The sequence below is a fragment of the Sebastes umbrosus genome, chromosome 14 (genome assembly GCF_015220745.1).
Source record: "Sebastes umbrosus isolate fSebUmb1 chromosome 14, fSebUmb1.pri, whole genome shotgun sequence".
NCBI lineage: Eukaryota > Metazoa > Chordata > Actinopteri > Perciformes > Sebastidae > Sebastes > Sebastes umbrosus.
The window spans coordinates 11,200,073-11,225,595 of record NC_051282.1 but is presented as its reverse complement, the minus strand read 5'-3'; the positions used below and the strand labels follow the sequence as shown (position 1 = coordinate 11,225,595).

Genomic DNA, 25,523 nt, shown 5'->3' with positions numbered 1-25,523 from the left:
CTTTCTCTAAAGGGGGAACCCGTGAAGGGGATTGGCTGGAAAGCTAGGTTGTCATCAGCCCTTCTCACAACAGGAGCCGCGGGGACCAGGTTCAGATCTCCTCTGGAGAGAGAGCCTGGTTAGTCTCAGGACTAGTTGGCCGGAATATTGAGGACTCTGGTCCGCCTTTTTTATCCATAACGAGCCGCTCTCTCGTTCCCACTTACCGGGGTTCATCAGGTACCTCGGCCGTGTTGGTGTCCCCACAGGACTCTGACACCGGTTCACTCTCCGGTTCTGTCTCTCCTGCAAAGATTATCATACAAACACTGTCGGACAACATGATGTCCTGCTGTTTCTGTGCCTGATCGCGCGTAATTACGCACGAAGGGTACAGCGGCCTGACTGTAGATCCCTGTGATCGGATAGGGATTGGTGGTACCACCGCCACTCCAAGGTAGCTTGTAATTTGTATCATTGCTGGAGCAGGATGATTGTGAATAGGGAGAGAGAATAGGATGATGACTGAATTGTATACTGATTTTTTTTGTATGTATATGTACTGCGTGTGCGTATATGTATGTATGTATGTGTGTATACAGTATATATATGTATATATAAATAGATTTAAATGTATTGTTTTTAATTATATATTTTTTTCCTTGTGTATATTCTTTTTCCTTATTTATCTATTTTTTATATGTAATTTTTTTCCTGTATCTATACTGGCTTATTTTATATTAATATTAGGTTTGTTAAGTTTCTTTGTACCGAGAATGTTATTATTGGGGACGTTTGTGAATGTTTGTTCTGTTGTTTCAAAATGAACAAAAAAAACAATAAATATAATATTGAAAAATAAAAAAAAACAAGTAGATAGAAGCCTGATAAGTTCCGCATCCCTTTTAACATTTGTTGGTTCAAACTGTATAGTGAGTTTAACATAATCACATCTCACCTAAAATAAACACCCTTGTTTAAATAGGTGCTATTGTTTTTTTTTAATATATGTTTATTGGGTTTTCTTATTTTCACAAACACAATAAGAATAAGAATAAAAAAAAAAGACAAAAACAAACAAATACTGGTACAGCTCAGATCAAAACATGTATATAGGAGGTCATAGGAAATAGTCCATAGTGCAGGGAAGTCACAGGATATATGAGTTCATGTTCAAGAGACTCCTTGTGAGATAATGGAAGAGAGATCGGGTCCAATATAATTCAAATAGGGCTGCCAAATATTGTGGAACTGATCTACTTTGGCATGTAGAATATTTGTGAGATATTCCAAAGGGACCATCTGAAATATCACTTTACGCCAGCCTTGAAAAGAGGGTTTCTTATCACTAAAGAGGTACTATTGTTGCTGCTATGTACATTTAACCTGCATTATCTGTTGATAGCACGATGTAAGATAATATTGATATTGTATGAATGAGAATGGATATGAATCCAGCTCAAATGAGGCCACATGTTCTGTATTTTCTGTTTCTCTTGAACTGGGAAAAAAGGGCGTTCAAGTATGCTGCTCCCTCTTCTTGGAATCAGCTACAAAATTACCTTTGCATTTGATATTTTCTATTTTGGTACTAACACTCTCCTGACACCTTTGAGGTGATCAGCTGTTTTCCACTCCCTCCAAGCAGCATTATGTACCCAGATATGCCACCTCTAGCTGGGAGTGTTTCATTTACACTGAGGTGTCCAGTGTTCATCACTTGGCCACATAGAGAGTGTGTGAAAGAGGACACCAATACACTTCACAGAGCCATCGTTATCAGATCTTCAGATCTACACTGGCATTCACACCCAGCCAACACCCACGTTCACATGAAACACGCTCTCTCAGTTTTTCAGTGCCTTCCGCATCCACGACCAGCATGATACTTTTGCCTCTGAAAGATCACAAACACTCCAACCACTGTCATGTGTTGTTTTATTACAAAACAAACATCAAAATGAACGCAGAAAGTCAGACAATAAAACACATCAAGGGGAAAGACAATTGTAACATAATTATAATGATAGCAAAAACTCCAGCAAGCCGATGGCCGGCTGAGCATTGCGTTCTTCTTTGCACACTTTTACCAGCCAGGAAAGATAATCTAAACTGATAAAAAGTATTTTCAGGACTCTTTAGGTTGCTAACTTACACCCTGGAAGAATTCTGGACATTTCTAATAGCATACATGTGTCTTTGCCTGTATTTTAAAAACAGCAAAGAAAGTCTAAAATATCAGTGTTTAAATGCGGGCTTCAATAAAATACACATCTTCCTATTAGAGATTATCTCTCTGACCCTAGGCTGCTTTTATCAATATAAAACAATGACAATGACATAACTGCAAAACTGTTCCCTTCCGCCCTCCGGAAAAGCATTTATATTAATATTACATTACCATTAAATAAGAAACAGGAATGACAGAAGCGCCTTCTCATGTGTAAGTAAACAATTAAAAACAAAAATTGGACAAAGATTTTACAAAGATACAACTCCTCCATCATTCCCGAATGTGATGACAACATAATAAAATAACTCTTTACATTACATCAAGGCCATTTTGCTGGAGAGCTTTACATCATAGGTGGACATCACATCCAAGATTCCTCACTTTTATTTCACTTCGCTATATCTTAAAGTGACACGCCACCCAACATCTTTTGAGTATCTGACCCTCGCTGCCTCTAGGCTGGAAAAGGCGGCTTACAATGATGCACAGTAGGCACTTTTATGGATGTTTTTTTTTCTGCTTTGAGGCCACCTTGCGAGGCCACAATAGAGTGTTTGATAGCAAAATGATTTTTGGTTGGAGTATCACTTTAAGCGTGAGGCAGCTGACCTTGCTCTCCTGGTCAGAGCTTCAGACTCTGACAGGAAACCATTAAACTTTGACGTGTTGCGGCGGTTCTTTGACGAGTGTCTCCTCTCAAGCAGAAGTCAGGGCTTCCCGTTTAATCTACTTCTGCTTATCTGCCTATATACAACCTATATACAATCACATTGTGAGTTTGTATGCAATTAATTTAATATATATATGCATCTGTGTGAGTGTGTGTGTAGGTAGGCATTTTCGAAATGATCTGCTCCCCTCTGTTATTTAGATATCCCACAGATCCAATCATTGTTCCCCCGTTTCTTGTTCGACAGTAAGGAGCATGTCAGCAGTAGCTGTCTGTCATTCTTGCATTCTGCAACAGCAAGTCAAATTCCTAAAGTACTACACTGCTGCATCCTAAAGTCTAAATAAAGCAGCTCATGAAGGTTTTATTAGAATGACGCTCCATCGCTTCAAATGGCCTCCTAATTCAAATTCATAACTGACGTGATGCTTAAGTATCCTATTTTGCTCCACAGTACAATGCTGGCATTGTACTGTGTATGAGGTAGATAAGAAGAGACACTACTCAGCACTGTATGGTAAAAGCAAGCTAGTCTATCCGTCTGCATCCTACAGCTCAGCTATGCTTAACAGAAACTCGGCTATCTGTTCTTGACGCCCTTAAATTGAAGCTTGCAAGTTTAATGAGACATTATTACACAGTTATTGTAGCACTCGCATTGCCGCGTGCCAATAATGATTGTACAGCGTGGTATCCTACAGCTAATCAATGCACTGCAGCATTGCATTCATTTAAAAACAGCTATTAGATAATGGTCCCTTTTCCCTTTGGGGCCTATTTAACCTGATTTTCCTTGTTGTGTAGCATTGTTAAAAATGAGGCAGTAAAGCCAGCGCGGTGCCATTAATGACCAGAAGGTGGCGTGATTGTGCTGCAACAATGAAACTAAGCGTCGAAGGAGCAAATGTGGAGCCTGCGGTGTGGATACAGTGAGCTGTCTGTGTGTGAATTTGAAGAAAAGTCTTTATATTCATGACCCTTGACCAGTATGCGGGTGTGAATGAGTGACAGTTGTTGGTGGCCTGGTTTACATCTTTCTATGTAGGATAGGAAATTACAGAGTTCATTGTATTGTGAGTAGCCCTAATGTGTGTGTGTGTGTGTGTGTGTGCGTGTTCAGGAGGCAGCGATGGTCGTGCCCCCGCTGAGGCGCAGCAGGATCTGCTGACAGTCCTGCAGGGAGCGTCGGTCTCCCACCCGCTCCAGGGTGCGCTTGGCCTCAGCCAGCAGGCGGGCGCGATGCCCGGGCGGAGTCAGCAGGGGCATGGGCAGGTGGCGGCAGGCCAGCAGGATGGCGTGAGCCCTCTCCCTCTCACCCAGGACGCACTCACCTTCTGACAGCAGCAGAGGGGAGGAAAAGAAGAGGAAGTTGTGTAGGTTAGTGTCCATTGGTTTCTGTTGTGTGTGTGTGTGTGTGTACATGTGTGTGGGATACAGGGTCATGTTGCCCTCTAGGACTGTTTCGAGTCAGTTTCTCTATTTTGGCTACATTTTGGCGATGTAAAACTTACATGGTCATATTCATAGGAGTCCCTTAACATGTCAGCTCAAGATATGTGAATGAAAATGGATTCTATGGGTACCCCTGAGTCTCCCCTTTACAGACATGCACACTTTATAATAATCACTTTGGGGCAAAAACCATGCACTTTTTGAATGCAGTATAAATGTGTTATTTTCGCCTATTTTAAAATGGTGTATTTGAATATTTCTGCATACTGGGAATTACATAAATTGGGTATCACTGTAAAGCTGAGACTCTTGTGGATCCAATGAGCTCAATTATATTCATGTGTGATGATGTTAGTCCCCATAGTAGCCATTTCATATGGTAAGACCATTTTTAAAAAATGTGACCTCCCTGTATAAAATGACCTGTGGTGACCTCTAGGATAATCACAGCCTCATGAAACTTTACAGTCACAAACTAGAGACCTAGAGCATTCAGAGGATGGATGGCTTTCCTAGGTAGACTGGCAATAAGGAGGTTTCTAAGCAGTTTCCAGAACATAAGTGCTCGCCATCCAATTGAAAAATTGCAAAAAAAAATGCAATTCTTGCAGAAATCTCAAAATGTCAAAAGCTTTTGATCCGAAATCACAGCATGGCTTTTTCTATGGTGTTCCTCAAGGTCTTGGTATCTTATTGTGGTATTTCGGAGGGATTTTTGATCATTTTTATCAATTCTCGGGTGGCAAAAAAGGATTAAATTTAGCACCAAATCTGTGTAACAAATGGTATCAACCCAGAGACATAATAAAGCATGGGAATGGCCATCATATACTCTAAACTTTCAATATTTGAATAGGCGCCTAAACAAAATTATAGATTTATGACTAGAATAACTTGACACACAGTGCTGCGCTGCATCCCAAATTAATCTTCAGGTTCCCAGCTTTCAGATGATGTACACCACTTCTATCTGACATCTACTGCTGACCTGCTATCTCCCCCTAAACACCACCTGTGCCCCCCTTAAAAAGACAAATATGGGTCTATAATAAAGAGGGGTGAAGTACAAGAGGTTAGTAGTTGAAATAAAGAGCGACCACAGGGGAACTGATCCTGAGTCAGTAGTCAAGGTAAACTTCCCCTCTTAGTTTGTGTGTGTGGGTGGATACGATTCTGTGACAATGACGTTGATGTCTGCACATAAACCAGTGAGTCTCTCTTACCGGCTGTGTAGGAGTTGTGTGTCCTGCGTCGGAGGTTGTGCTCCAGCAGCTGGTGTGTCCTTGTGGGACTGGCTCCAGCCATCAGCCTCACTGTGGTCTCATGGAGAAACACCTGCAGGGAAAAACACACCCACACACACACATATCAGAGCCGCAATGACTGTCATCATCAAGTATTTATAGGTGTTTGTGTTGAAGTGATGTTGGCGCAGAAACACATTGATCCTCCACATCATTTCACCCCATATACAGCACTCTACTACCAGGGATATCTACAAGGAGTCTGCCTTCATTGTAAAGCTCCTCACAGCACAGTGAGTGCATATTTCTCAGTCAGCGGTCTCACAACAAAACCTCAGAATATGATGCAGTTCATGTGGTTCTTGCACAAGTCAGAACAGAACAAATGATCCCCAACCCCTGTGAAAGCAGTAGTTGCTAAAGACCCTCTGGCTACGGTAATGACTTCTCCAGTAAATCGTACGAGTATGATTGATGGTCTATTAAACTGCGGTGAGATTTCTGCAGCTGGTAAAGAGCGGGAGAGAATGTGATTTCCAAGACTGATACAGTAAATGGAGTATTATCCCGAACAAGATTAGCAGGTCCCAGCTGATTCCTGGGCTTAGTATCAGCGCGGCGCAGAGTTTTTGTTAACATTATGTGCCAGCAACATATTGTGGGTATTATTACTTTTACTACATAGCTTGTTACAGCTTTACAAATCTGGAGAGCTGCCTGCTTCTCAGTGTTATATCATTATGAAGTGATAATTTGTTTTCTTTGGCTGAAAGCTAGACAATGAAAGCTGATTTAATAACTAATCTAATATCTTGTTATTGGCATTTGTCCATATTTCCGAGATTTAAAGAGGACCTATTATGCTCATTTTCATGTGCATACTTGTATTTTTGGTTTCTACTAAAACATATTTACATGTTTTAATGTTAAAAAAAATGCTTTTTTTTTCTCCTCATACCGGCTGTGCTGCAGCACCTCTTTTCACCCTCTGTCTGAAACACTCTGTTTTAGCTCCTGCCCCGCCCTCCCCTCCTGAAAAGTCTGCTCTGATTGGTCAGCTGGCCCACTCTGTTGTGATTGGTCAACCGAACCAAACTCTTCAGACTCCGCTCCAGCTCCGCTCTAACTGGCTGCTAGGCAGGTATTATGCAAATGTGTTACTTGGTGACATCACCACGTTACGGAAGAAAAGGCGGGACTTCAAGCGAGGTGTTTCAGGCAGTTCAGGAGCAGAGTTTCTGTGGGGGAGAGTAACTCCCTTTGGCGTGGACTTTAGGCTTTGTTACTTTGCAGACCTCTTACATGCACAAAAAACTATATAACACACTAAAGGAAAGGGAAAAAGCACAAAAGCATAATAGGTCCTCTTTAAAAAGCTACATGAGCAATAAATTAATCAAAAACATGAATCTACTGGTTAATCCTGCCAAATTGCCACAGGTCAGTAAGGTTGTTGTCAGTAAGTTTGTCAGTACTGCCACAGCTAAGGATTTTCCACCTATAATGCTCTTCAAAATGTTTCTGAGACTTCAGGGAAAACAACCAGAACTTCAATGTTGTTTCTCCATCTCATTCTACACTTGTTTCTTTCAGCTTTCGACACCTTAGATGACATGAAAGGGGACCGCATCGCCCTTAAGGGGTTTATTTCACAACAATGACCCGCTAGCTGTACATTATCCCGCTTATTGCACGGCTACTTACTTAAGAAATCAATAATTTGACACAAAAACGGTCCGCCAGAGTCCGACATCAGAGTTGCGTCCATAGCAACGGTCTGTTATACATAGCAACGGTCTGCTATAAAGAAATAACAGACCGTAGAACGCCGTGATTGACCAATCAGTATCGACTATTCAACAAAGCCGTGTAATAAATAAAATATAATGAACAGAGTTCTGAACTGCACTGACTGTAACCTTTTGCTGATTCCTGAACATATCTGATGGATGTACCTTGTGTTGCGCCTGTCTGTAGCACTGTGTGAGCTTTCTGAGCGCGCTGAGGTCCCTCTGGAAACCAGCCAACTGGGATCCAGGGGCCGGGCCGGGTTCTCCGTTACTGCTGCCTCCCCGCTGCCATAAACTGGTCCTCAAGGTCAGCAGAAGGTCACAGATCAGGAGCTCCACCCCCTTGGGAGAGAAGGAAGACAAAGATCAAAGTGTTGTTTGGTGCATTTACATAAGATGCTTGATTCGAGAAGAAAAATAGATTATTGTATACTATGGTTCATTTATATTTTGAAGGGGTGCATTTGAGACAAAAAGGGTGACTCAAACACGGCATTACAACCACAACCCACCACCACCATCATCACCACTGCGTCTCGCCCCAACATGCATGCAAATGAAATTAAAAGGTAACAACATGACATTCGGCGTCGTCTAATGTGAAGCGGTGGGGTGTGTAGCGGGTGCGTGCAGATCGGGGAGGCCTCTGTATTGCACTGCAGACACATTGCACTCGGCTTCAGGATCATGCAATGCAACTACAATGCACCACAGCCACCTCCTGCCACCCACACTGCTCACACACACACACACACACAGCCCCACGTCAGCCTGCCCTCCAACTGAGCATGCAGTGTGTGCGTGTATGCATAATGAAAGATACAGTATTAGACAGGTTTTTTTGTGTATGTGTGCGTGTGAGACAGCAGACAAGATTACATAACAAGCGGTCTAACCACAGACCCAGAGCAGATCTGAAGGAGATAATAGCACCAGTGTTTGGAGTGCTGTGAGGGATTCTTTTGTACGCTACCTTGTTCAGCCAGTTCCCAGTCTGGGCGAGGGGCACTGAGATGCTGGAGCGCAGGTAGCTGCTGGCTCTGTCGCAGTGGGACAGGCAGGCTATGGCCCCTTCTCCCTTCAGAGGAGACAGACTCATCTGAACTGCCTTGCAAAGCAGCAGCACGGCCTTGGGCAGCGGGTGGCTGAAACAGAGAGGCAAGAGAAGGACAGTGAGGACGGTTACTGTGGTTTCTTTTAGAGATGAATGCATAATTGACTTCGCTTCGCTAAACCCCTCCCAAGAACGGCCACTTTCCAATCCTACGTTAGCAAGCAAAACGGAGTGCAGGAGGTCTGTCAATTTTTCAGTGGTGTGTCTGGAACCTGCAAGCAGCAGATGTCCTAAACGTTTAGTGAAGAGTGACGTATTTTTTCGCTTATCCAATGCCAAATACGCAAGTGGAGAGATGTTAGATATGGATTAAACAGTGTGGAAGACCTCACTCACAGCTGAATCCATCCAAGATCAACAAAAACTCCTTAATAATAATGTTAGCTAGCTAATTTGTGAGAAGGAGGGGCTTAGGGAAGGGTGAATTGTCTTTATTACCGCCGTTAAGTCAGATGTTTGGAATCTACAGAGGTTAGAGAAGGTTTGCAGATCATTTTGTGTCTCTGAATCAAGATTATATTAAATGTATCGGATCTTTGCACCGCATAGGTATCGAGAATCGTGGAATTTCACTGGTATTGCTATCGACCTCTAAATTTCTGGTATCGTGACATCCTTAATTTAGATCTACTGAAACAAGTTTTTACTTCACTTACTCAAGAGTGTGTAGAGCCCTCGGCATCCGCTCCGCTTCTGCCAACAGTGACCTCACTATGACGTCATCGCCCTGCAGCCAATGCACGGCAGCCTTCAGAACCAAAGCCCACCAACGACTCACTGGGTCTCCCACTGGCAGGAGGAAGAGAGGGAAATTATGTAGAAATAAAAATGAAAACAATAAGGACAAACTAGCTCCAGTCTAAGAGCCGGAATGGACTTTTTTGTGGCCGTGAAAATATTTTTTCTTGTCAAGCTTTAATTTTGTTAAAATGAGATGATGTGATGGTTAAGACCCCCGTCCTTTTGTCTCCGCTTTGTGTCTCCTGCGAGATCTAAAGCTGTATGTGTGTGATGATGTAAATGCTTTGTGTGCAGAATGTCTCAGTGTGAAAACACTGAATTGATTTAGGCTGTAGCTAATTAACATCGCCTCAACAGATTTCTAATGTGTTCATATCCAATAGTCATTTATTACCACAAATCAATGACTGCAAGTGTTATCTGTGGTAATCCAATAAAAAGTTAATCCCAAAAGCCAAATTGGTTGTCAGTGCACGACAAATGGAGCAAAGAAAATCCGTTCATGTTGACAGTAATAACGTTGATGGCTATCTAGTTAATCTTCAATAAAGAAAGAGTTGAAATCTCCCCCCCCTCTCCCCCCCTCATTGGATCACAAACATCTGATGTGATCATGCTTCATCATGATTGGGCAGGGTTGTTCTCTCCATGCTATTCATACCTGGCGTGGTGGTGTGATTGGGAGGAGTCGAGAAGGGGGGAGGAGGAGAGGGAGAGTCCTCTGTACAGCTGTTCAACAACTGGAGGAACTCCAGGGCGCTGGAGAACTCCCTGAAAGAGTGACAGATAAGAGGAAAAAGAACAGATCCGGGGTAAATCATTAATTCACATCAAACTGTCCAAAACATGGCTGGCACCCCGGCCCTTACCCAGAGTCGTTCTTGCGTTTGCCCACTTCAGAGTCGCTCTGCGGCTGGATGAGGGTGTGAACGGCTCTCTCCAAAAGCTTCCTGCAGAAACAGCGGTGCAGCTGGGCGATGGGGTCAGCTGGAGGAAGATTAAGAGGGAAACAGAGAGGAACCGTGAAATCACAGCACACGGCATTTTTTAATTCTTTAATACCAAATAAAGCGACTACATATTCACATTCATAAGGCGTTTTCAGAAGTTCTGGGGAGCTCCCCCGAGAACTACATACCTTCAAGGGTTTTTTTTTGCTTGCATTCGCACCACCAATAGGAATGCTGAAGTGGCGTAAGCTGGCCGGCGGTTGGTATAGCAACGCTTTATCGAGTCAAAATCACGTATTTCCCCCGTGGCATATATATATATCAATGTTGGTCCATTTTTCTGTGTTTTCTTCCTTTTTTTCAGTTACGAGCTGTTGTTTGTGTTGTCTGGTGTTTACACGGCCAACGTGTTTTTTACCGGCAGTTACCGGCGCTGCATTGGCTCATGTGTTCGACCAATCAACGTACACTACATCACTCACGGTTCCTCTTGTGCTGGGAGAGTACCTCAAAACGACGTTCTAAGAGCTACAATCGTTCCTAGTTCTTGCGATGCAGACACAATAAAAATAGGGGTTCTTAGAACTATAAAAAAGTTCCTCTGGTCCGAAAACGCCTATAGATAAGGGAAAGACAAATAATATGCACAATAATCGATACGTATATTTAGCAAATAGCTATTAAACTTTTACATGTTGATCCGTTTTTAAGCTTCTGAATTGCCCACCACAACCACAGCCAAAGAATCACAATGTTCATTCAAGATATATCCAGTAAAGCTCAACACAATGCAACAAAGATCTATAAGCCAACCCAGCCAATTTAGCAAACATGATTCCATCCATCCATTTTTCTGATGCTTATCAGGGGCCGGCTCAAATTTAAGTATCATCGCTGGAAATTAAGAGCTGGGGAGATACTTGAAATTGAAGGTGCAATTAAATAGTTCCATTTCAAAATGTTACGTTTTCTTTTATAGAAAGTTCATCCAGTAATAGGACTTCTATAAAGGAGCTAGATGTATGCTAAAAAGCATGATGTTATGAGTTTATCTTGTGTGATTAAAAAAAAGTCTAACAAAAACCACCTAAAACTTTTTGGACTGTTTGTTTTGGAGTTGAAATTAGAAAGAAAAGATGACAGAAAGACATGAAGAGTAAAACAGAGTATGGGCCAGGTCCTGGATTTATATCATACCTGGGTCTCTCTGAGAAGTGTACACCCCGTCGCTGCTCTCTGACTTCACCGACCAATCACAACTCAGGAAGAACTGCCTACCCAACGGGGTGAAGAGCCAGCGCAGGCAGTCGGGGATTGGCTTGGTCTCTGATTGGTTGGCCACACTCTCTGCACAACTCAACAGATAACCCTGGGTGATAGACACGGAGGAAAAGATGCTGATGATGGGAAGAAAACTCATCCAAAGAACATCAGACATCACTGAAATAACATTGAGATAAACTGGATAAGATGTTTAGATGGAAAATGTACCATGTAAGAGACTTACAGGCAGAAAGGCGAGGTGGTGGCCCAGCACGGTGCGCAGGGCTGTTGCTGCAGTGACATAGATCTGGGTGAGCTGGGCAGGGGCCATCTTGCCTTGGGCGCTCTCGCTGAGGTTGACGGCGCTCAGAGACACAGACAACGCCCACAGGCTGCTACGCTGAGGCAGCTTTCCTACAAAGAGAGAACAGAAACTGTATCACTGTGTTTAAATCTTCAAAGCATGTCAAAGTGAAAGTAAGGTTCAACATTGACTTGTTGTAATTAATGTGGAAAAGATTGTTGAGTCTCGTGTATCCGTCCTGCCTGTGTGCCGCATCAGCCCACATTGTTCTCACCTGTGAGCTGCAGCTGGCTCAACCGGTGGTAAACCAGTGCCGCGTCCTTCGCACTAGTCCTAGCCTCCTCCCCCTCATGCTTCCCCCCGACCTGATGAACCAGCCAACCCAGAGGAGTTGGACGATGCAAGACGTAGCGAATCAGATTCCAGGACAGCGAGCAGACCAGGTCCAGGCTAGTTGAGGGAAGAGCTCTGGTCAAGACGGACAGGCAGGTCTCTAAACTGGCCATCGCTGCCATGTAATCTCCCTGCAAGAGAGAGGAGACAGGGAAAATAGTCAGCTAATCAGTATTCAGTGAAGGCTGGTAGGAATGAGGGGAGTGATGAAGGTCATTAGATCTGAAAACGATTTGAACAAGCGCTAAAAATAAGCCCATGCAGGGAACAGACAAACTAAGACATCAAAACGGTGAGAATCAAAGCAAGCTGGGCGAAGTGCTCTTCAATTACTGAGAAATCATCAGATATAATTCTCCGAGCACATCCAAAACGGGAAAAAAGAATAACTGGATCCAATATCCACACTGTCACATGAAATGTGATTATATTTGGAAACGCTACCTCACCCTTTCTTGAACACAAAAACATGTTATGCAAGGAACAATAGATATAAATAGCATTCCAAAGACTTCTTCTAAACTGATCTGCACTCACCCTGTTGAGATGCAGGTCGGCCTGTTTGCGATGCCTCCAGAACGACACAGACTTTGGCGAGTGAAGGAGCGTGACGGGCTCCCACAGGTGGAGCACCCTGACACAGCCCCACACCGCTCCCACCCCGCTCAGCACCCACACCATCACCCATGGCAACAGGCACCGCAGCCAGGATGCTGGACAGAGGGGCGAGAAGAGATGAAACGTGGTACATTTTAGAATACTTCGCAACCAACCAAGCATCCTGCTGCGTCACTAATTCAATCATGAGGGGTCAGCCCTGCTCACCAAAGTCCTGCGTGTGAGTCGGGAACCAGACGAGCGTTCTAGACGGCCCGTGGCCCGCTGAGAGGCTGGGGCTCCCTGAGGACTCAGAGCCCAACAAAGATGGCAGCGGGTTTAGGGACAGGCAGAAGAAGGTCAGGGCGCAGAGGAGCAGTCGGGAACGATCCATCACTCCGACCGAGGAGGGAGAGTCTGGCTCGATCTTCATCTGAAAGACGGTAAGACAGAACAGGTTCACAATAATGAATAATTATACTGACAATGTCTGTAGAATAATTCCACGGTTCCTACACATTTTCATGGACAAAATTTCAAAACTTTTCCATGACTTTACAAGGACCAGTAATAAAATGTACATAACCATTCACAACCTATAAGTACACAAACAGAAGTTGTGAAAGAATCCAGGGTGGAACCCGATGTACATTAGGCTGGGTGCATTGTACATTATCCCACTTATTAAAACGGAGTATTCAACACAGCTGTGTAATAATCGCAAATAATCGCATGATTGTCCATAGTTAATCGTGATTAATAGCTTAATGCAAATGTATGTATATCTTTATTATTGGATTAAAACTGACATATGATGCCAGTGTCTTCACTCTAGCTTTAAATCTGAGCCCGGTACAACCTCCGAAAGATCGATTGCATTAATGCGTTAAAGAAATCCGTGGCGTTAACGCCTTATTATCTCGTTAACTTTGACAGATTTATCTTTCTATCTATCTATGTATACAGTATATATAATTTTCTAAATTTAGATACATTTTTATTTGACAAGAAATTAGCAGTCTCTACCCGTAGTGATAAAATATATGTCAGCACCTCCTGAGCAAACCTCTCAATAAAAGCCTTCTAGATGTTCACTGATGGAAAGCTTTTACTGTGAAGCAAGAGGAGTTAAGGAGCAGTAAGGCTCCTATCGGCTGACTGAACTACTACTACTCTAAAAACTAAGCTGTGTTACCTGATCGTGCTCCATCAAGGGGCTGCCTGGCTCCGAGTCCACACAGTAAGGAGAGAATTGGTGAGGGGAACCAGAACCAGAGTCCGAGGCTGGAGGTGACATCATCACTATTTCCTCTTTGAGCTCCACGTCTTCAGACAGAATCACTGTTTCTGAGACAGAGAGAGAGAGTGACTCAATGAGATCTCAAGTTGCTACAGATCAGGCTCGGCTTATAATATTCAGTAATGCAAAGCACTCACTGTTCTTCGGATTGCCCATCTTAAGGGCCAAGTTCTCCTGCCGTAGTTTGTGGTTGACCTGTTGCAGGTATCGGATGTAGTCGATGGCCTTCCTCAGTACCCCTGACTTGTGCATCTGGGAAGATTTTTTTTCTCCAAATTAAACACTGAAACATTTTATGAGATTAAGCTCAGATGTCTTAGTGTTTCACTGTCCCGGTGGACTAACCTTCTGGTCATTGCCCATGACGAGGTCTCTGAGCTCCACGATCTTGTCGTTGATGGAGGACCGGTACCTCTTCTCGATGATGTTGTGCGTCGTCCTCCTCTCGCCCTCCTTCACCACTCCCCCCGGGCCTATCACTCCTCCCATCATACACTCCATGCTCAACCTGGCTCCGTTTGTCATGTGGGAGGAGCCGTGCTGCAGCTGCTTGATTGGCAGCTTGTCTCCTCCTCCCATCATAACAGGGACGGTGGTCAGGATGTTGCTGCTCATCAGCGTCTGGGGACGGAAATCAGTAGCAGTGCGTTAGTTTTCAGTGTGGGTCCAAAAGTTGTGACAATTATAAACAACCAAATATAAAGTCTTCTATGCTAGCTGTATACCGGGACTTGTAGAGCTGTGTTCTGCATGGGCGTAGTCATGGTGGACAGCACCTGTGTGCCGTCTGGTTTGAGTGTCGTGAGAACCAGTGAATCTGTCTTCAGGATCTGAGGCTGCTGGACCAGAACCTGATGAAAAGACGCCCAAAAGGTCAATGCGAGGAACATCGTGAATAAAATAATTAGCGTATGAGCTATCTTTTGCAGTAATTAGGGTAAGATTGTCCAGTCAGGTTTGTTGAAATATTGATCTTTTATTACCAGATATCAGCTAATCATCATGTCTATGCAGTGTCGGACTCAGGCTGTCTGAGGGGCAGGAGCGAAAAAAATTAATGCATCACATTTTCACTACTGGAAAGGCACCCTAGGGGGTACGTTGTCATGTTTTCTCCATTTAAGGACACCCTAGAGAACACTGCTTCATGTTTTCTCGATTTAAAGACACCCTGCAGGGCACCTTATCATGTTTTCTACGTTTAAGGACACCCTAGAGGGCACTGCATCATGTTTTATCTACGATAGAGGCATCCAAGAAGGTGCTTTTGCAGCATTATTTTCCAACATGGAGGCACCAAGGGGTGCGGTCATCCCCTCCAATAAAAAACTGTGATTACTAACAACAGGGAGGTTACTCACAGGAACTTGCTGCATCTGCTGCTGCATAGTGTGGACCGTGGTGGGCGCTTGGGAGAGAGTCTGGATGGTCTGACAGGTCGGGGTCAGAACACGCTGGTGCTGAATGGTCAATGGCTGGAGCTGTGACGTCATAATGCTCTGCATCTGTGGTTGGAGGACTGGGAATGGGAGACAAGATGAAGGAAGATTTGTCAAATTCAAAACACACTGCAGATGCTAATATTATTGCAGCAACAACATGTTACCATTAACAGACAGGATAATGTACTGTATGATACATTTAATCTGTGTTCACCCTAATATTGAGCACTTCATGAAAACTCTTTCACACAGAGGGCTGGGCGATGTGGCCAAAATCTTCTATCCCAATGTAGATCATTTCATATCTCGATAATGATATATATCACAATATAGCATGTTTTCTGGTTATTCAATAAATAAATAGTCTATATGAAATATCCACATGGTAAAGCCTATTAAGAACTTTAGTGCAAAATGAACATAACAGTTTCAAGTGAAATTATAGAAAAAAAAATTAATAAATATTTCCAACTATACACTGACTATATTTAAATGCATGATGCACACAAATAAACAATAGTTTGATTGATTGATCAGATTTTCGGAGAATTTTGAGTAAGTATGAGCTTGTTATTATCAATTTAGACGACGTAATTGTGTATCACGTTATCTCGATGTATGATTTTATCACGCTACGATTCCATTGAAAGACGATAAATTATATTGAATCATCGCCCAGCCCTATTTTCATACGTTCAACAGAACATCCTCCTCTCTTTAGTCACCTTGGAAACCAGAAGCATGGTTCTGGTGGCAGATGACGGGGCTCTGGATGAAACGTGACTGTCCGCCGTTGGTGGTGATCATCACAGTCTGGGCCGCCTGGGTCTGGATGGGCATGCCCGTCTGGCTGTGGGTCTGAACCAGAGTGTGGACCGGGAAGCTCTGGGTCTGCATGGGGATCGCCTGGGTGTGCATCTGCGTTTAAATAAAACATATAAATTCATCTCAACGTGCATTCTTCCCCTCAGAGATCACTAAAGTTGGATGCTACATAAGACAGCTCATTGCTCTTTTTTGATGTACTGTTTTAGGATTTCACTCAAGACAATAAACTATATCTGTCAGGCTGACTACGGTTTTTGCTGAGACGTGCATTGCTTTTTTATAGGGATGCTGAGCTGGATATTATATTTTACAGTCTGTCAGTACTCTGAAATTTTTCTCCTGTCAGCAGAAGCTTTTTCTTTTACTACGGATGGCACAATAACAGAAAATGGATCCACACTGTCTCCACAACAGACAATAAAATCACAGCTGGAGAAGCAGGCACCTTGAAAACAGCTTGACTTGTCCATCACTTCAGCACTTATATACAGCCCTTCCAGACCCATGCACAGATCCAGAACTTAAAACGTGTAACCTTGAGTACTGCTTTCAATAAGCTACATAGCAGTGTATAAAACTAACTTACCCTCGTAGAACTAGTAGTAGTATTACAAGTAGTATTCATGAGTAAAACGAGATGTCAAACTCAGGATTTGAGTGTGAGAGAGGTGATAGTTGATACCTGGATGGTGGGCTGGACCGTCTGTTGGGGCTGAGGCTGGATGGGCTGGATCACCTGAGGCCGCGGCTGGAGGAGCGGAGGGCTGCGGGTCACCTGCTGCTGCACCGAGGTGACGGTGGTGGTGGGGGAGGGGGTCTGTGTGGGAGTGAGTGGAGGAGTAAGGGGCACAGACTGGGGAGACAGTGTGTGGGAGGCGACGAGGCTAACGGTGGAGCTCTGGTAGACAGCGGGGGTTGGTGTTTTGGGAGTCTGGGGAGTCTTGGGAGTTTGAGGAGACTGAGGGGTTTGAACGGCAGGACGCGGAGTGGCGCTGGCGCCGCCGCTCTGCACAGAGCTTGCTGAGTTCATCTGATCCTCAAACAAGTCTGGGAAGTCCCCCACCTGGTTGCTGACGAACTGCAGCATCTCTGAGGAGACGGAGAAACAGAATGAATTGAATTAAGAAATCAAAATAAGCTTTTGGGACAGCTCTGACATTCATTCAATGATATAAAATATGAAAATAGGTTTAATATAGCATATGAGGTATTTTTCAACACCTTAAATATTCTACAATTTCAAATTATTAAATACTAATAAATATAATTTTAATTTTACTTTAAATTTACAGTTGCGTAACTAAAAACAGATTGCAAACAATAGGGACCTGTTTAGATATTTATAGCCAAGATATTTCTACGATACAGAAATAAAAAAATTTATTGAAACAGAAAGATGACGTGATTGAAGTGTTGACAGGTGCATACAAACAAACCCCTCAAAGATTGTTTCTTAACTGTACAGTAGTTTACAAAAACGAAACGGAAGAAATTCACTATACGTAAAATTGAAATGGGAACTAGAATTGAACATTAAACATTATGTCGAAGAGTGAATTCATGTGCAGAACACAACAAACTTCCACTAGCTCTAAAAGATGGAGAGAATTCAGATGGAAGAATTTAATCCGCTTTTATATTACAACCCACATAAAAAATAAAGAACTGGGCGAACAGCAGCAATGCTGGAGACAGTGTGGGCAGATGAATGCCGATCACTCACATACTTATTTTCTGGTCTAAATAAAAAATGTATAAAAATACAGACATTCTGGGACAGCCAGGGTTATTCAGATCCTTGAGAAGATTTTATGCTACAAGATTCCCAGGGTCGCCCGGATTGATACCCAGTGACATTATTCAAAAGAAGGACATCTATCGCTTCAAAATCCTGATATGTATGTAAAAAAGCCATCACAAGGAGCGGGCAGTGGCTGGACATTGTAGAGGAAATATACTCCATGGAAAAGCTGACTCGTTATCTAAGGACTAAAGGTAGGACCCATGAACAACGCTGGGGAAAATGGACTACATACAAGAGAAATGATGGGTTGTGTTCTCAGCTGGTCTGAAAAGAATGGATCAAAAGTTGTACAGAGAGAGTAGTGCCCCCCTTTTGTGTATATTTTCTATTTTGGTTGTTGACTTTGTTCAGTGTAATAACAAGTGAAAAATAAATAAACAAAAGTAAAAGAAAATCTGCATGCAAATTGTGTGGAGACAACATATTGCAGCATTATCTAAATCCCATGGCTGACAATGACTTGCCTACCTTTCAACTCAGGCCTTAGGTACACCCAATATTACTGTACCAGAGGTACTAATCTATATATTGTTTCCCCAAGTGTCCTTGAGAAAGAAGAACTCTTGGATTGAAACTTAACGCAGGGTGGTAAGGTTGCCCCACAGTTGATCTGGCTTAGATGTGTGAATGCTGCTAACAGATAAGACTGGTAAAACCTGAAAAGTTTCATGGACTGGCCTTGAATTGGCACACGCAAACACAGAGAGAAGCTACTGTTGTGGTCATAAACCAATGAAAAGATAGCACAGAAAGCAAAAGGCCTTCAAACAGATAGCCTTGAAAACGTGAGTAGTAATATTACTGATGGCCTCAATAGACAATGGCAGCAGGGTAATAAAGCACTTAGATAAAGAGTACGGCTGATTGACGGATGGATGGATGGATGGAACTATAATGATGATGAATGTGCTCCTGTTGTTAAACACGGCTGTACACTAATGTTAAACATAAACACCACCTAACAGCATTCAATAAATGGTTGCAATGTTTAAGTCAAGTCTGATGTTGCCTTACACATAAAAGAATGATCCCATTAACTTCCACAGAGTGAGGCATAAAGCTTATTAATTAAACACTGCCCAGGTACCGCTATCGGTATCGGGACTGAAGAAGTTGGATCGGTTCATCCTTAATAAACGGTGTGAATTTTTGCACCAATATGATTAAATAATATTTACGTCTGTTTATTTCAATAAAAGTGTACATAGCTTCTAAATTTAATTCCCCAAAAAACTAAATCACAAATAATGAAATATATCATGATAGCACTATAAAACTATGTCTTTTTTTTAATGCATTTTATTACACCCTATTTGGTGTTAACATCTCTTTAATGTCTTGACAGGTATGAGACAAAAGCAGTTGGCCAAAGAACACAAGTCTGTCCATTACTGTGGAAAACACCAGGATTTTCATGGTCCCACAGGACTTTGGAACGTCAAGACAACAGCTTTACAGGGTCCATGTGGAGGACATGGTGACTGATGTATATCACTGATATGGCATACTGTATGGGTTCAGCCATCAAGGTCAATAAACAACAAGCCTGCAGCCTTGAAGTTAGTCTTACTGTACAGTAGAGCGAGACCAGACAATCCAACAGACCACATTTATCCACTGTTTCAGAGCGACATGAAATCACTGAGCACATCCCCACTGATGAGACCGTTCATAATATTCTGAATGGAAAATGTACCATAGATGAACATCAGCATCGAGAGTCAGAGACACTGGATATCATACAGCCCTGTTTAATTCTAATAACGTTACAGTGAACGTTAACAATGAGTTTGCATTCCGTAAAAGTTCATTCCACCCACTAACTGTACTTTATGACAACATAATGACTGATTGCATTTGTCATTTCATTCATTAGACTCTAATGATTAGAGGCAAGGAGTGGCGCTCTGTAATTAAATATTTTAATAACTTGTCCACACAATATCAATCATGGTGCAGTGACGCATGCTTTCAAAAAGCTGAGAATGAAAAAGAATGACATCGTCATCTCTTATCTTTTATCTCATTGTAATATTTTGTTTTACCATAAACACAACACAAAAGGGCTAGGATACCAGAATAGATGTATGACGCTGGAAAGTTGAGACAGTAGTAGAGAAATAAAACTTTCTCACAAACATTGCATCACCAAGGATGTCTCATCTTTGTCAGCAACAGCGGCCAACTTCCTGTCACCTCTTCCTGACCTTCTGTTATCACTTGTTGCATTTCAATATAAAACAATAAAAGGTCTTGTTGTCTGAATATATAGCTTTCTTTTTCTGCTGTCATACAATGTCATGACTGTAAAAAGTGATTTGATCGATGGTCACCAAACAATACCAATTGGCAAACCAAGGACGGTAGTTCCTCAGATGGTACTAATGACTGTGTATGTGAGCTCTGTTGACATTAAGAGGTTGACAGTACTAGACAGTAGGGCTGCACGATTATGGCCAAACTGACAATCACAATTATTTTGATCAATATTGAGATCACGATAATTCATTGATTTTAGGGACAAAATATTTTCATTGCACTTTCACTTTTAAATAAAGAGTACTGCTTTCACTTCCATGTTGTGCTACATTTAAGCTAATGTACAAATCTTAGCATAAAAATAAGCCTTATTCACAGTGCATCTCCTGGAAGCAAAATAAAATTGTACCAAGACTCTGGACTGCAGCTGCAACATTCAGGGAAGTTTTTCACAGGCTGTTGCTGTAGGGGTTGCGCGTAGCCGCATGACGGCTCCCAAAAAGTGAAGTCAAAACATCTGGTCGTGTCTAGAAGGTAAACCACGAGTGGTGAAACCCTCAGAAGATGGTTAAGTTGAGACATTGATGTCGAACAGTTAAGGTTAGCATAGGTCGTCGTCGGGCAGCGAGTCTCGAGAGTTTTTGCAAGTTTTTGTCGGATTTCGCAATTTGCGGTTTACCTTCTAGAAACAACCAATACATCTGTATCACCTCCTGGTGGCTGGCTTTTAGTTTAGTAGTTAAGGAAGTGCTTGATTTGATATGCAGCAGAATTTTCTATGAGCAGAGCACACATTTTAAATGTCAATATGGCAGTCATATATCATGTTCATTAAATTGTGGGACGCACAAATGGTGATCGCCATTCATATTTGATTAATTGTGCAGCCCTACTAGAGGGTCATAAACAGTGAGAGTACCTCCTAACATAACTAATATTCATAATGGCAAAACTAGAATAATGAAGGTTCAGGTTTAAAATATGCAGCCCTGATTAACTGTAGGACAGTTTCAGATACACAACACCAAAGAACATTACGCTCAGGAGCTTTTACCAGCCAGTCCTTCACATATCACATACTGTATAAATACACACATTATGTAGGCAGACGCATTAGCCCATGCACTTATACACCTCCACGGGGGGCAGACTGTTCACGACAGACAGGACAAAGCAGCTCTGAGCCCCCAGAGCTTCAGACAAGCTCACACAAAGGGTAAATCCATCAAAGGGGGGACAGTTTCCTAGGCTGTTAGGCACACAGAAAATAGGTTATATAACCAGTTGCTAAGAGAGTAATTGGGAGAGGAAGAATGTTCTTGATGAATATAGGGTCAACTGCACGAGCCCTTACAGGGGCCTCTAAGACCTTACGCTCAGTGAAACGCACATGGCTCATCTGAAGAACAAAGTTAATATCTGTGGAGGTCTACAGTAAACCAGCTGCCGCACAGAGAGAGCAATGAACTATCACTGAAAAGAGGCTGTGATGATTTTAAATACATAAAATAAGCGTATCATTAGGAAGATGGGGACTAAAATGTCTGTAACAGAGGGTCAATATTTCTGCAGTTGGCTGCTTTGCCTGATGGGAAAATTGAATTTATCAATTAGCTGCAAGCCAAATAGAAACTGAGTGAAGATAAAAACTCAAGTGTAGGCAGTCGTTGTTGCGGCACGCCTGTGAATTCATCATCAGTCAACGCTCAGTTGTCACTGTCGCAATCTGTGCATTCCTGTCTTTTCACACAATGATTAAGTGGGATTACATAACTGTGGATGGGGAGGGGGGTTGTTGTCTGCTCACTCTGCCCAAGGGCCCCCTTTGAAAAGAGAATCAACAGCAGACACCAAGGGCAGGTAGAGTTTCTGAAATGTTTCATTCAATCAATTGTTACATCTTGTTAAATAATGTTACAAAATCAATGTGGCCCAGTAAACAAACAGACAGGGTTCTCTCTTGAAACACAGTTCATCTCACACTGTCTGACACACACACACAAACACACACTAGCCCATCAGTCCGGTCTGGTGACTTGGCATTCAGTAAAATTCCACCCTAATGGAAATCTGGTGACTCTGCGCTGGCCGGTGTTTCACCAAAATCCCCTTCCTTTCACTATGGGCCTAAGGGTGAAATTTGTTTTGATAAGAGAGAGAGATAGATTGGATTAGGGATGCACCAATACCGATACTGGATCGGATATCGAGCCGATACTGAATCAAATAGCTGATGAAGATGAAGATTTTTTATCAAGTTGCTGGTGTACAATTTATTATTTTAATAATAAATAAAATTAGATAAATTCATATCTGTGTATTTAATGGTCACATTTTGTTTTACAAAATCAGGAAAGCAACGTTCAAGTCAAGCCTGATGTTTTATGTTACATGTAAAAGAATGATTCCAGTCACTTTCACACAGTAAGGCATACATACAGCTTATTGATTAAACACTGGTATCAGATCGGTACTCGGTATCAGCCGATACCCAAAGCCCAGGTATCACTATCAGTATCGGGACTGAAAAAGTTGGATCGATGTACAGTATATCCCTAGATTGAATCAGGGATGCTGTTTGTTCACTGAGTGCAGAACTGGATGTTGGTCCACTAACTCAGCTCAATAACTCTTCAGAATAAGCCTGGAAAAGATGCTGCAGAAAGGTTTCCTTCGTTAAATTCTACAAAAAGCTTAAATGTTGACATGGAAGTCTAAATAATTCATGTTCATGTTATGACCCTTGGCTCACAGTAAAAAACACAGTCAAGCTTGATGAGCAAGTCACACTCTTGTGTCTCTCCCTTCACTGCCCACATACACAGCTTCTTGGATGAATGAATGACACCACTTATTCATAACCATACCTCTGCATCATGGAAAATGACACTCTGTCTTCAACTTCACTCAATTACTTTTTCCATTGAAGCCATTTCACATAGCATTATGACACATGACAGCTTCCAAAAGTCATAATGCATAAAATATATAATGTATATTTGCAATTTTGTGTGGAATAAATCTGACTCAAGTAACAGACACATACACCATTCTACATTGTGCTAAAATAAGAGCAATTGTAAGGGCTAACTATTCTTAACATCCCCTTTAACACCAGCTGAATACTCTGAATGCTAAATATTGTGTCTTATCACATAAATCATAAACAGACCTCCTCAGCAGGATGAGCATCTCGCAGAGCTCTCAAACTGAACCAACACTAACAAACAACACTTAATTCTAATTGACTTTGGACTCCTGCAGGCCAGGAGAATGGTGGCTTTGTGTTGGAGAAAAATGGATTTACCTTGGATACATGTAAGTGTGAGGGAGATGGCATCTTGTGTTGTACTGGAGAGACTAACATAAATAACCAGAGGAAAAGCAGCAGAACTTGAAAATGTTTGGCAACCTTTGTTGGACTTTCTTGGACGTCAAGGAAGCACACTCACATTGAAACTGCTGTGTATTGCTGAGTGCTGTTGTTGAAATTGTTGTGTTTTATTTATTTTTTGTTCTTCTTCTTTGAGGTATTTATTTATTTTGTTTTATCTTTTATTTTCTTTGTTTTCTTTGTTAGATAAGTGAAATACATGAAATGTCATGTCTCTCTTTCTTTGAAAATCTGACTAAACATTTCATTGTATCATTTAATTATTAATATTAATATTGTTAGTCTGTCTGTATGTGTATATATGTCTATATGTAAAATTCAATTTATACATTAATTAATGCATGAAATGTCATGTCTCTCTTTCTTTGAAAATCTGACTAAACATTTCATTGTATCATTTTATTATTAATATTAATATTGTTAGTCTGTCTGTATGTGTATATATGCATATATGTCTATATGTAAAATTCAATAAAAATATTGTTTTTTTTGTTCTTCTTTGAGGTATTTATTTATTTTGTCTTATCTTTTATTTTCTTTGTTTTCTTTGTTAGATAAGTGAAATGTCATGTCTCTCTTTCTTTCTTTGAAATTCTGACTAAACATTTCATTGTGCAATTGAATTATTAATATTAATATTGTTAGTCTGTCTGTATGTGTATATATGTCTATATGTAAAATTCAATTTATACATTAATTAATTCATGAAATGTCATGTATCTCTTTCTTTGAAAATCTGACTAAACATTTCATTGTTTAATTTAATTATTAATATTAATATTGTTAGTCTGTCTGTATGTGTATATATGCATATATGTCTATATGTAAAATTCAATAAAAATATTGTTTTTTTTGTTCTTCTTCTTTGAGGTATTTATTTATTTTGTCTTATCTTTTATTTTCTTTGTTTTCTTTGTTAGATAAGTGAAATGTCATGTCTCTCTTTCTTTCTTTGAAATTCTGACTAAACATTTCATTGTGCAATTGAATTATTAATATTAATATTGTTAGTCTGTCTGTATGTGTATATATGCATATATGTCTATATGTAAAATTCAATAAAAATATTATAATTGTGTGTGGAATAAATCTGACTCAAGTAACAGACACATACAATTCTACATTGTGCTAAAATAAGATCAACTGTAAGGACTAACTACTCTTAACCTCCCCTTTAACACCAGCTGAATACTCTGAATGCTAAATAATGTGTCTTTATCTTTTAAAAAAACAAACAACACTTCAACAGTGTGTTTAGCAGTGACACAAAGACTCACCATCGATGTCTCCCAGGGTGAACTCGTCCCCTAGCTCTGCTAGAGTCGGGTCCATGTTGTCCATGGTGGAGATGTACTCTCCAGTGTCCATCCTGTCTGTCAGCACCTCACCGGAGGGAAGAAAACAAGACCCTACAGGCTCTTCTGAGGCGTCCAGCAACGCCTACAACACCCTTATCTCACCGAGGAGAGTGTTATAGTCCTGAACAACCCGTGAGACGAAGCTAAAGCCTCCAGAGAGGCTGACTTCTGTGTCAATAAAACTACTTCACACAGTTTATATGCTTAAGTCGCCGCCATCTTTGTTTCACGCTCATTACGTCATTCACAAACAGACCTCTGTGGCCCAAAGCGGCTTCTGATTGGCCGAAAGCTAGCTGTTGTTGTCATGAGACCAGTCATCGTTGACCAATGACAGGGCCGTATTTGCCGTGGTCTGATAGTACGTCACCGTCAGTCATCTGTCATTTGAATAAACCCCGCCCCCCT

General features: G+C 41.7%; 1 protein-coding gene across 1 annotated transcript; it reads right to left on the bottom strand.

The window, feature by feature from the left end:
- Positions 1 to 1,900: 1,900 nt before the first annotated feature.
- On the bottom strand, positions 1,901 to 25,361 carry srebf2 (sterol regulatory element binding transcription factor 2). The gene is made up of 20 exons (XM_037792110.1): positions 25,035 to 25,361; positions 16,983 to 17,389; positions 16,198 to 16,390; positions 15,392 to 15,549; positions 14,756 to 14,881; positions 14,376 to 14,651; positions 14,168 to 14,282; positions 13,926 to 14,077; positions 12,959 to 13,163; positions 12,671 to 12,846; positions 12,015 to 12,264; positions 11,681 to 11,850; positions 11,371 to 11,542; positions 10,093 to 10,210; positions 9,885 to 9,994; positions 9,139 to 9,271; positions 8,342 to 8,513; positions 7,534 to 7,710; positions 5,558 to 5,669; positions 1,901 to 4,216 (listed from the first exon to the last, which is right to left on the bottom strand). Exons 1-20 carry the CDS (start codon positions 25,123 to 25,125, stop codon positions 3,999 to 4,001), a joined length of 3,531 nt encoding a protein of 1,176 aa, XP_037648038.1. The 5' UTR covers positions 25,126 to 25,361; the 3' UTR covers positions 1,901 to 3,998.
- Between the last annotated feature and the right edge of the window lie 162 nt (positions 25,362 to 25,523).